Source organism: Theropithecus gelada, chromosome 11, assembly GCF_003255815.1.
Source record: "Theropithecus gelada isolate Dixy chromosome 11, Tgel_1.0, whole genome shotgun sequence".
Classification (NCBI taxonomy): domain Eukaryota; kingdom Metazoa; phylum Chordata; class Mammalia; order Primates; family Cercopithecidae; genus Theropithecus; species Theropithecus gelada.
The window spans coordinates 96,075,196-96,087,034 of record NC_037679.1 but is presented as its reverse complement, the minus strand read 5'-3'; the positions used below and the strand labels follow the sequence as shown (position 1 = coordinate 96,087,034).

The 11,839-nt window shown below is 44.5% G+C and overlaps 1 protein-coding gene across 2 annotated transcripts in view; it reads left to right on the top strand.

Moving 5' to 3' along the window:
* Positions 1–3,133: 3,133 nt before the first annotated feature.
* RIMKLB (ribosomal modification protein rimK like family member B) overlaps positions 3,134–11,839 on the top strand; it is an 89,688-nt gene continuing 80,982 nt past the window's right edge. Inside the window, exons 1-2 of one of the 2 annotated variants that reach the window (XM_025403192.1) lie at positions 3,134–3,182; positions 3,671–3,749. In XM_025403192.1, coding sequence (XP_025258977.1) covers positions 3,174–3,182; positions 3,671–3,749 — 88 coding nt within the window. In that variant the 5' untranslated portion in view covers positions 3,134–3,173. Of the gene's footprint in view, positions 3,183–3,356; positions 3,750–11,839 lie in introns of those variants that run through there. The other variant, XR_003121874.1, reaches the window with a different exon arrangement.

Below are 11,839 nucleotides of genomic sequence, written 5' to 3'. Positions count from 1 at the left end.
CGATTCTCCCACTTCAGCCTCCCCAGTAGCTGGGATTACAGGCACCTGCCACCACGCCCGGCTAATTTTTGTATTTTTAGTAGAGACAGAGTTTCACCATGTGGGCCAGGCTGGTCTCAAACTCCTGACCTCAGGTGATCCACCTGCCTCGGCCTCCCAAAGTGCTGGAATTACAGGCATGAGCCACCCTGTCCGGTCCCTCCTGTTGATTCTCATGTGTTTAGGAATAAGAGCAAAAATCTGGAAGTGTTTTGGCGCAGGCAAAGGATGAACCCTAATTTCATCTCAAAGACATTACTCATCCAGAGTTGTTCTCACACTCATAGGGATATGCAGTAAATATGACTATTTATATGATTATCACACATATCTGAACATTGTATAATTTCTCTTTGCTATTTGACTGTTTTGGTATCAATTAGTCTTGAATAATAATAGCTAACATTCATTGAGACTTAGTATGTTATGCATTATGTTTGAGTTACCTCATTCATCCTTCTATCTTAATAAAGTGGTGCTAATATGATCTTCATTTTATTGATGAGAAAACTGAGGTTTATGGAAGTTAAGCAACGATCTCATGCTGCTAGTAAATACAGCTAGGATTTCAAATCAGATTGATCTGACTCCAGACATGCTAGGTTCCTTACAGTATGTCTTCCCAGGGGATTCAACTGACCCCCGCCCCCCGCCCCCGAACTTCCTAAAAAATATTAATTCACTAGTTAAAAATGAGTTGTGCATGATTATGCCAAGAACTACTTACAGTATTTTTGAGCAAGTGTTGCTACCCAAAGGAGATGTGAGTCCATAGCTGCCTAAACATATCAACCATGAATGCTCAAAGATTATGACTGAATATACGTACAGCCTTTCTGAACCTTGGGTTTCCAATATGGAAATGGTATAAATAATTTTTGCCCCCTTATTACTTCATACAAAAAGTATGATGTATGAATTTGATCATTACGTAAACATTATCTTAACAATATCACGATAATGGTAATCTGTTTAAGCCTTACCATTGGCTTTGTTTTTATAAATACCCTCCTGAGCTTTGTTTTACTCCCTGTTAGCTTAAGTCAAAAGCAACGTTGTTATATACATGAGAATATCTCAGAATGTGTATGGCACACAGTAGCAATACATTGAATAACAACTTTTTTTCGAGACAGAGTTTCGCTCTTGTTGCTCAGGCTAGAGTGCAATGGCATGATCTCAGCCTGAAACCTCCACCTCCTAGGTTCAAGTGATTCTCCTGCCTCAGCCTCCCGAGTAGGTGGGATTACAGGCATGCGCCATCACGCCTGGCTAATTTTGTATGTTTAGTAGAGACAAGGTTTCTCTATGTTGGTCAGGCTGGTCTCAAACTCCCGACCTCAGGTGATCCACCTGCCTCAGCCTCCCAAAGTGCTGGGATTACAGGTGTAAGCCACTGTGCCTGGCCCTGAATAACAACTTCTAAGTGTTAATAGTCAAGTGAGTTAATAGTCATACTTCCTATCCACAGTTTCACCAGTACAACCCACTTTTTCTGGAGATGCACAGTTACCACAAATTGGATTCCTTAAGAGTGGGACTGAAGAAATAGCTTAAATATTATTATTGATCCTCTGTACAATTTTTTCCCTGTGTCAATTTCACTATGTCTATTTTGCCAGATTTTCAGTGTTAGTCTCTCTGTGCTCAAGCTTTCCTTGATCACAAAATGCTTCTCTTGGTTTTTGAGTTGAATATACTTTTATGTCCCAGGGGGCTGAATATCAGAGTGGAAGTAAATAGCAACATTTTAGTTCTGTAGACCTTATCCCCTTCGTTCTCAAGATAGTGTATCTATCTTATAGGGCGTTTGTTCCTCTAAATTTTGTAAAACTAGACGCCTATCCTAGGTTACTCACTGATGTAACATTACAATAACACTAAACACTTTGGACAGCACTTGATCTGTGTCAGGTGTTAAATATTATATACTTATTAACTCATTTACTCCTATGACAACTCCATGAAGTAGGTAACTATTTTTATCCTCACTTTTACAGCTCATCAGATAAAGATACAGAGAGGTTAAGTTACTGCAGAGGATCACATGGGTAGCAGAACCATAAATCCAATCTGGGCCATCTGGATCCAGAAGTTACCATCCCGGGTTATGCTACATCTCTTAAAGGACTCTCAAGACGCTGAAATAAATTTGTCAAAATTTCGTTAAAAGCAGAAAATGAAATTATATTGGCGATTGAGAGTGGAGTAGTGAAAAGTTGTTGGCTGAGGTCACTGAGACAGGGCTGAGACCAACAAGAAGGCAAACTGGTGAGCACACTACTCTACCTCACACCTGGTGTCTCTGGTGACTGACATTATTTGGAAGTGAATCTTCCATGTAAACCTGGAGGTCGTCGGTCGCCCTTGGTGTTTTTTTTTTTTCCTTAAGAAAAAGGAATAGCGTAGTTGAACATTCATATTCTTAGCCTCCTTTGGGCTATAATTTTATTTTTTATACATAGTTTTAGAATTTACAAAATGCTCTTAAAATATCTCATTTCATTCTCACAACGACTCCGGACTGTACTTTTATCTTTTCACAACAAAGGCTCTGAGGAAGCGTAGCAACTAACTTGTCCAAGGTTTACGCTGGTTTCTAGGGGGCAGAGCTGGCGCTATCCACCCCGCCTGTATCTCCAAACCCGCTTCAGCCAGGAAATTTATCATGTGGTTTTAAATTTGCCTCTCAATATACAGAGATATTGTCTTTAGTCCGGTCACGGATAAAGACCTTCTAGGTATGAATGATCTTTGTTTCCATATCTTTGCCTACCGGAGGGAGGAACCACCGTAAGCGGGGACTCCGGGCGGCGGCCGGCGGAAGGGCTGGGCGGGAGGCGTGGGGATGCGGACAGGACCCTGCGCCCGAGGGGCTCGGGGGCTCGGGGGCTCGCGTCGTGGCTCCAGGCGCAGACATAAGGGGCCTGAGCAGGGAATGTGAGGGCGGGGAGGGCGTACAACGGAAGGGACTAATCTCGCGGTTTCGAGTTGGGAACAAACCTCGCCCCCACCCCCCATCCGTTTCCCTTTCTCAGTGAAGACGGTTTGGGGGCGGGTGGGGAGGCGCGTCCTCGGAGCGCCCTCGCGCTCCCTGCGCGCGATCCATCGCCTCTCTTCCCCCGAGGCCAGCGATGGCTCCGGTGCGGGCTAGGAGCTGGGAGGGCGGGTCTCCACGCAGGTGTCAGATCCGCTCGGCAGTGCTCGGCGCGCTGGCCCGGCCCCCAGCTCCTCGGGCCGCCGCCCCCCGCCCGCCGCGCCGCCGCGCCGCCGCGCCAGGAGGGCGGGGCCCGGGCGCGCGCCGGTCCTCTGCAGGCGGGCGGGCGGCGCTCGGTCTCGGGGAGCGGGGCGGTCTCCGCCGGCGTCGCGCGCGCTGTGTGTGAGCGGGGTCGCGCGCGCGCGCGCGGCAGGCGAGTGAGGGAACGAGGAGCGGCCGGGTGTGAGTGTGTGGGAGTGAGAGTGTGTGGGAGTGGGGTGAGGGAGAGGCTGACGGGCCGCGAGGCTGTGAGAAACTGGGCGAGTGTGCGAGGACGCCCGGCCTGGCTGCGGGAGCCGCGGTCGGCGGAGGAGAAAGGAGGCGGCTCCCGGTATCCCGACCCCCTCCCCCTCCTCTCCTTCCCCTCACTTCCAGCCGCCCGGCGGCCCGCGCTTCCTCGAAGGCCCCAGCCCGGCTCCGTCTGCCGAGAGCGAGGGAGGAGCCCCCGAGCCAGGTGAGCGGTACGACCGCTGCTGCCCCCGGGTGTAGAGCAGTGAGGCGAAGGCGCGCCCTCCCGAGTGGGCGAGTTCAGCGGAATGGATCCCCCCACTGGCGGGGGCTGGGCCGGGGAGGGGACGGGGCTAGTGGAGGCCGGTGGTCGCCGCTCCGCGGAGTCGGTGGGGAGCGAGGCGGGGCCCGGCCTTCGCGCGTGTGCCGGGAGGCGCCGGCCCGTGGCGTGTGCGTGAGACTGGGCGAGCCGTGTCTTGGGGGCGGCGACCTCGGGCGTGTAAGGAGTGTGGTGTCCCCGCCGGCGAGGGGGTGTGGTAACCCCGGGAACGCCGGCTGGAGTCGGACCCGCGGGCTGCCGATGTGTCCTCGGCATTGCGGCGACGACCCCCCCCCCACACACACCCGCCCCTCATTCCCACAAATTCTATGGAGCGACCGCGGGAGGAGGATCGTGTGTTGCGGTCCCGCAGCTCCTGTTTTCGATTCCACGTTTTCCTCCTTACGTGTAAATTTTAGAGTGTGACAGTCATTCCACGTTTTCCGTTGACAGTCCTCTGAATGAGACGGGGATGACCAAATAATTGCTTGTCTAGTTTTGATTCTTTAAAAATTTGAGGATGATGTACATATTACACTCCTCACCCCCCACCAAAAACAAAAAAAAGCCCAAACCCAGAGTGGTAATCATTTCAATCTGCCCTTGATATATCGTTATCTCTGATCACACATTTGTAATTCCACTCTTTTATTCCATTTGTGTTTGCGAATAGCGATGGGGTGGTAATTCTGTTCTGTGAGTGGGGTTGTTACACTAACCGTGCTCAATGCAACTGCTATGTAAATTCTTTCAGTATGCTGTCATTTTCCCATTAGTTATATATATTGTTACCACATCTTTGTGGAGTTAGGCTCAACTCTAAATCGGTATAGAAAGTATATGGGCAGCCTACTATGAAGATTTTTCTTTTTTTGTGGGCTTGATATGTTCATTATATGTATGAGTGTTCTTAACTATAACCATTTAAATTTAAATGTTTTAAAGTCTCAGTTTTGTTACTTTCACAACATTGGGTAGCTTAAAGGTCATTTCTATTTTAAAAAATGATTTCTTAAAAGCAATTATCAGAATACTTTTAAGATATTCATTTGGAATAAAACACTCTGAAATTCCAGTCGTGGAGATTTAACACGTATTTCCTAAATTTTAGTATGTAAACCTCTAATTTTAAAAGTAATCATAGTTAAATTTCTTTTCCAATGGTTACTGTTTTATTTGGTTAGTGTGTCAAAGGGGAGGAGACCTATTTTGTCTTGAGATAATCCTATTTTATTCCTTTCTATCTTAGTTATTGCTGTTAATTTCTTTCTTTCATGTCATTGATTTAGTTGTTTAGTTTGGCAACATGGCTGTTGATGTTTTTTATCTTTCTCTGTCTCCCTTTTTTCTCTCTTGTCTTCTCTTACCCCTACCAGGTGCTGGAGTCCGCTTGTCAGGGAGGGGGGCAGTCTGTGATTCTGAGAACAGAGCCAAGAAGGGGAACAGCAAATTGTCACATAGAATCCTCCACTCAGTCAAGAGCCGCTTTTCTCTTCCTGCCTTGCCCCCCGCAGGGGGTAAGGAACCGAGCATTTGACCTTTAGCCCATTGGCTACCAGCTAAAATTCTACTTTCTTAGTTTCTAGTGGATAGCTTTCTTATTTTGCCCATGGTTCCTTAGCGTCCCTATTTAATACACTTTTGTCAGTAGTAGCATCTAGGAGTAGCAGGGAGAGTAACAAGAAATTAGCCCCTTCTTTTTTCCCTTCTCATTCAGGCCCCTTTTCCTCTCCAGAGGGAAATTACCAGTAAACTCTTCTAAATCTTCCACCCCTTCTCAGTCATACTGTGAAGAAACACACTACAGTGGACATTATTTGACCAGTGAACACGAACCCAGCTTCAGGCATTGGTTTGTTGTGGCACATGGAGAAACATCTCTTTTAAAATATCTCCCAATTACCCTTTTCACCATTTGTATCCACCTGGGATTTGCTGCTGGGGTAAGTCACTAGATGTATTTCTCAAAGCTCCCCTCTCTATGAGCTGAAAGACTGACCAACCATGGACACTGGTAGGGGCTGGGGAAAGGGGACAGAGCAGAGCCAGTTGTTCCACGCTTTGGGAAGCAGGAGTAGCTTTTATCATCTTCCTCTGGGGAGCAGGCCTAGAGACATAAACTGAGTGAAAATGGGTGGAGGAAGAACTTCTGTACCCACGAACCACATGTGAAGAGAGAGAACCAAACATAAAGTAAGGAGGGTGAGTGTTATTGTATGTTGCTTGCTGACAGCTGTTTTGGGGGCACTTTAGTGATATACATTCATAGAAAGACTTTGTTTTATGGCAGATTAGTTGACAAAGTATTCTGCAAGTGGGATTAAGTCACAAGCATATGAGAAAAGAGCCTCTAGAGATTGTAATTACGTGGCGTGGTGCAGTGGCTCACACCTGTAATCCCAGCACCTTGGGAGGCTGAGGCAGGTGAATCACTTGAGGTCGGGAGTTCGAAACCAGCCTGGCCAATATGGTGAAACCCCGTCTCTGTGAAAAATATAAAAATTAGCTGGGCATGGTGACGCATGCCTGTAGTCACAGCTACTTGGGAGGCTGAGGCACAAGAATCGCTTGAACCTGGGAGGTGGAGTTTGTGGTGAGTCAAAATTTTACCACTGCACTCCAGCCTGGGCAATAGAGCAAGACTCTATCTCAAAAAAAGAAAACAGAAAAAAGGAAATTGTAATATATTATTAGAATCTGAGGGAAGAGGAGAGTGTGATAGTGAAAAAAGTATTTTTAAATGTTAGCTGTGCTGATATGTGCGGTTGTTTCAAGAGAGGTTGAGTAGGGAGATTACGTACAGATGTTGGAAATTGTCTCTTAATTGTCTCTTGGAATTTTCTGCTTGTCATATTAGGGATTGTTAAGAAATAAGATAGTACCTCCAAAAGTATCTGTACGTAATACATTTTAGATTTTTATGCCATATGTATCCGTGTACATGTTAGATTTGCAGGAAAGCAATGACTCTCTGGCTTCATGGTAACTAATGCCATGGTGTTTTTTGTTTTTTGTTTTTGAGACGGGGTCTCACTCTGTGGCCCAGGCAGGAGTGCAGTGGCCGGATCTCAGCTCACTGCAAGCTCCGCCTCCTGGGTTCACGCCATTCTCCTGCCTCAGCCTCCCGAGTAGCTGGGACTACAGGCGCCCGCCACCTCGCCCAGCTAGTTTTTTGTATTTTTTAGTAGAGACGGGGTTTCACCTTGTTAGCCAGGATGGTCTCAATCTCCTGACCTCGTGATCTGCCCGTCTCGGCCTCCCAAAGTGCTGGGATTATAGGCTTGAGCCACCGTGCCCGGCCTGCCATGGTGTTATTTTTAATGTTTTCTTTTCCAGTGTGTTTTTTTCCCCTCTCAAAATTGGCTTGGAGGACAAAAGCCACAGAGCTAGCCAGCTCTACTCCTCTAGAGGCTGGTCTGCATGGAACCCATCTGTTTATATCTTTTTTCCTTCTTTCTGAAATTATGTTTTTGTTTTTTCTTCTAACTTTGTTAACAAAGCTAATTATTTCTGGATCAGTTATATGATCAAAATGGGAAGTAAGCACACGCTTGATCTCCTTTTTTTTTTTTTTAAGAGAACCCGAAAACATTAATTAGGAATTTTGGATAGCTACATTTAGATCTTATGGGGGCCAGGTGCGGTGGCTCACACCTGTAATCCCAGCACTTTGGGAGGCCAAGGCAGGTGAATCACTTGAGGTCAGGGGTTTGAGACCAGCCTGACCAAAATGGCAAAACCCCATCTCTACTAAAAATACAAAAATTAGCCAGGTGTGGTAGTGCACGCCTGTAATCTCAGCTACTCTGGGGGCTGAGGCAGGAGAGTTGCGTGAACCCTGGAGGCAGAGGTTGCAGTGAGCTTAGATTGCGCCACTGCACTCAAGTCTGAGTGAAAGAGCAAGACTCCACCTCAAAAAAAAAAAAAAATCTTATGGGGACTCTCATTTGGTATTTAATATTAAAATAGCTATGATTTTTTGATACTCTTACAACTTGATAAAGCAGATTATTAAAATATGTTCTATTCCATGACTTCTCAGTGTTACATATCAGGTTATGCATTTCCCATTGGGGGTAACATCAGGGAATAAAATAGTTATGGGTTCTTTCTTCATGGAGTTTACAGACTAATTTTGGTAATCTCTGTATTTTTTATCTGTCTGTTATCCGAGCCGTGTCTGAAGGAGTCTACTGGATTCTTAGGAAATGTGTACTAATTTGTGAATTGATGAGCTGGCAAAACAAAAATCTGCTTAAACATTTACATGCCTGATTAATTTTAATACCTTTTATTTCAAAAGTGTATATCAAGTTGTGACAAAGAAGATTCAAACCTGTTCCTTTCTTAAATGCTTTTATTCTGTATTCAGCTTCTTACATTTCCTTTTTTTCCTTTTGATACTAGCTTTTGGCCTCATGTTCCTATAAATTTAGAAATAAGATCTCTAAAATGGAATATAGAATTGCTATATAAGATCAGACCATTTCTTACTGTGCTCTCCAATTTTGAGGAGTATTTGAATTTTTCCTACTTTATCAGAAAACTGTATTTGGAAAAGTCAGGCAGGTTTGCCCAAATAGCAACCTTGGAATTCTTCCCTGAGGCTTTGGAGTTCTCAGTTGTTAGTTTATTCCTTTGACATGTGATTTAGTTAGCCATATCTGTAAAGCCTTGGGCTTGAGAGTAAATGAATAGCTTTCTAACTCCTTTTTCAAAGTAATATCTGGGAAGAAAATTTAGACAGAAGGCCAGACATTTATCATGTTAAATATGAAACTTTGGGACTTTGAACTGTACTGTGCATTAAACCTAGGAACTGTTTTCTGTACCATGTTCCAGAAATAACTTGATGTAAGTTTCTTCTGTTAAGTGAAATCATTAGAAATGTTTGGAGGCTGGGCATGGTGGCTCATGCCTGTAATCCTAACACTTTGTGGGTGGATCACCTAAGGCCAGGAGTTCGAGACCAGCCTGGCCAACATGGTGAAAACCCATGTCTACTAAAAATACAAAAATTAGCCGGGCGTAGTGGCACATGCCTGTAATCCCAGCTACTTGGGAGGCTGAGGCAGAATTGTTTGAACCCAGCAGGCGGAGGTTGCAGTGAGCCAAGATTGCGCCACTATGCTCCAGCCTGGGCAACAGAACGAGACTCCGTCTCAAAAAAAAAAAAAAGAAAAAGAAAAAGAGAAATGTTGTTTGGATTCCAGAGAAACTTTTTTTTTTTTTTTTTTTAAAGGCAGGGTTTTGATTTGTCACCCAGGCTGAAGTAGAGTAGTATGTGATCATAGCTCACTGCAGCCTTGAACTTCTAGACTCAAGTGAACACCCTGCCTCAGCCTCCTTAGTAGCTGAGACCATAGGCCTGTGCCAACATACCCAGCTAATTTTTTTTTTTTTTTTCACTTTTTGTGGAGATGAGACCCCGCTATGTTGCCCAGGCTAGTGTTGAACTCCTGTCCTCCTACCTCAGCTTCCTAAAGTGTTTATTTTTTGTAGAGATGAGGTCCTACTGTGTTGCCCAGGCTGGGCTCAAACTCCTGGCCTCAAGCAGTCCTTTTGCTTCAGACTCCCAAAGTACTAGGATTACAGGTGTGAGTCACTGTGCCTGGCCCCTACCACTTTCTAATTGTGACTTTAAACAAGTTATCTAACCTCTCTGCTAAAACAGCGTCTCTGCCAAATGAAGACCATAACACACTGCAGAGGGATGGTTGTGAGGATTAAATGATAAAAATAAACCATCTCATATTGTGTTTGGTACATATAATTACTCAGTATGTGAATTTATTTTCTTTATCCAAATTAGCTTTGATGGTTGTGATTTCTTTGTAGAAAAAAAAACAGAGAGAAATAGAAAATCTTGATTCCAGTCTTGGGTGTATTATTGTGATATCTTGGGCTGGTCTTTCTTTAAATTGGGATGATAGAAACCTGTGTTCCTCACATTATTATATACAGATTAAGTGATAAAATATATGTAGAAAGTGCTTTATAGGTCAGATGTGGTGGCTCACGCCTGTAATCCCAACACTTTGAGAGGCTGAGGCAGGTGGATCATTTGGGGTCAGGAGTTTGAGACCAGCCTGAGCAACATGAAGAAACCCTGTCTCTACCAAAAAATACAAAAAATAGCTGGGTGTAGCGGTGCGTGCCTGTGGTCCCAGCTATCAGGAGGCTGAGGTGGGAGAATCACTTGAACCCATGAGGCGGAGGTTGCAGTAAGCCGAGATCACACCATCGCTCTCCAACCTGGGTGTCAGAGTAAGACCCTGTCTCAAAAAAAAAAAAAAGATTTGGTAAGGAAAATGGCGTTTTATAAACTCACATCACCTAAACATGCGTATTTGTTGAACATGCTTTCAATCATGACTTAAACTGTAAAAGAGAAATTGTCTTTATAAGAAATAGAACTGTTTAAACACAGACTTTAAGAATTCATCTTATAGCACTGGCAGACCCCAGTTTTTAAAAATAAACCTTAATTATATACTATGATAATGACTTAGGTACAAATGTTAGCACATCTGTTAAGTTTTCCCTGAGTCCTTAAAGTCATTCTTCCAGAGGATGTGTTACTTAACGAATGCATTAACTCCTGAGCCATGGCCTATGCCTATAATCCCAGCTATTCGGGAGACTGAGGCAGGAGAATTTTGCTTGAGGCCAGGAGTTTGAGACCAGCCTGGGCAACAGTGAGAACCTGCCTCTTAAAAAAAGAAGAAAAAATTAACGGGACATGGTGGTACATACCTGTAGTCTCAGCTACTTGGGAGGCTGAGGTGGGAGGATTATTTGAGCCCAAGATTGGAGGCTGCAATTGTGTCACTGCAGGCTTGGTGCAGAGCAAGACCTCATCTCTAAAACACACACACACACACACACACACACACAAAACCATTTGAACTCAGAGTTTACTAAATAGGTAAGTGTTTGGGGTATATATTCCAAACAACAGGAAACATGAAAAAGTATAATGTGTTTAGAAAATTGGAAGCGACAGAGGGCAGATTTATTTGGAGGCTTTTATAATAGTCCAAGTGTCATAAGTTGAATATACTGGAGATAACAGTAAAGTGGGCCAGGCATGGTGGCTCATACCTGTAATCCTAGCACTTTCGGAGGCCAAGGCAGGAGGATCACTTGAGGTCAGGAGTTCAAGACCAGCCTTGCCAACATGGCGAAACCCAGTCTCTATTAAAAATACAAAAATTAGCTGGGTGTGGGGGCACACGCCTGTAGTCCCAGCTAATCAGGAGGCTGAGGCGGGAGAATTGCTTGAATCTGGGAGGCAGAGATTGCAGTGAGCCAGGATCCCATCACTGTACTCCAGCCTAGGTGACAGATTGAGACGCCATCTCAAAAAAAAAAAAAAAAAGTAAAGTGCAGGTGATTTTAATATTTAGAAGATAGAATTAACTTAGTGTAAACAGTGAAAGAAGGATGGAAATGAAAATTGATGCCCAGTTTTCTGAATTGAGTGCCTTAGTAAGAATAGGTATATCAGTCAGGGTTCTCCAGAGAAATAGACTTAATAAGATATATATATATATATATATTTATGTATTTTTTAAAATTATAAATGTATTTTAAGCGGTTGGCTCATGTGATTGCGGAGTTGCTAAGTTCAAAATCTGTAGAGTAAGCAGCAGTCTGTAAACTTGGACAGGGCTTGGTGTTGCAGTCTTGGGTCTGAAATTTTTGGGCAGGACAGCAAACTGGCAACTCGGGTAGCATTTCTGTGAGTCTATAAGTCCTGAGTCTTTTTTTTTTTTTTTAAATTTATTTATTATTATTATACTTTAAGTTGTAGGGTACATGTGCACAACTTGCAGGTTTGTTACATATGTATACTTGTGCCATGTTGGTCTGCTGCACCCATCAACTCGTCATTTACATCAGGTATAACTCCCAATGCAATCCCTCCCCACTCCCCCCTCCCCATGATAGGCCCCGGTGTGTGATGTTCCCCTTCCTGAGTCCAAGTGATCTCA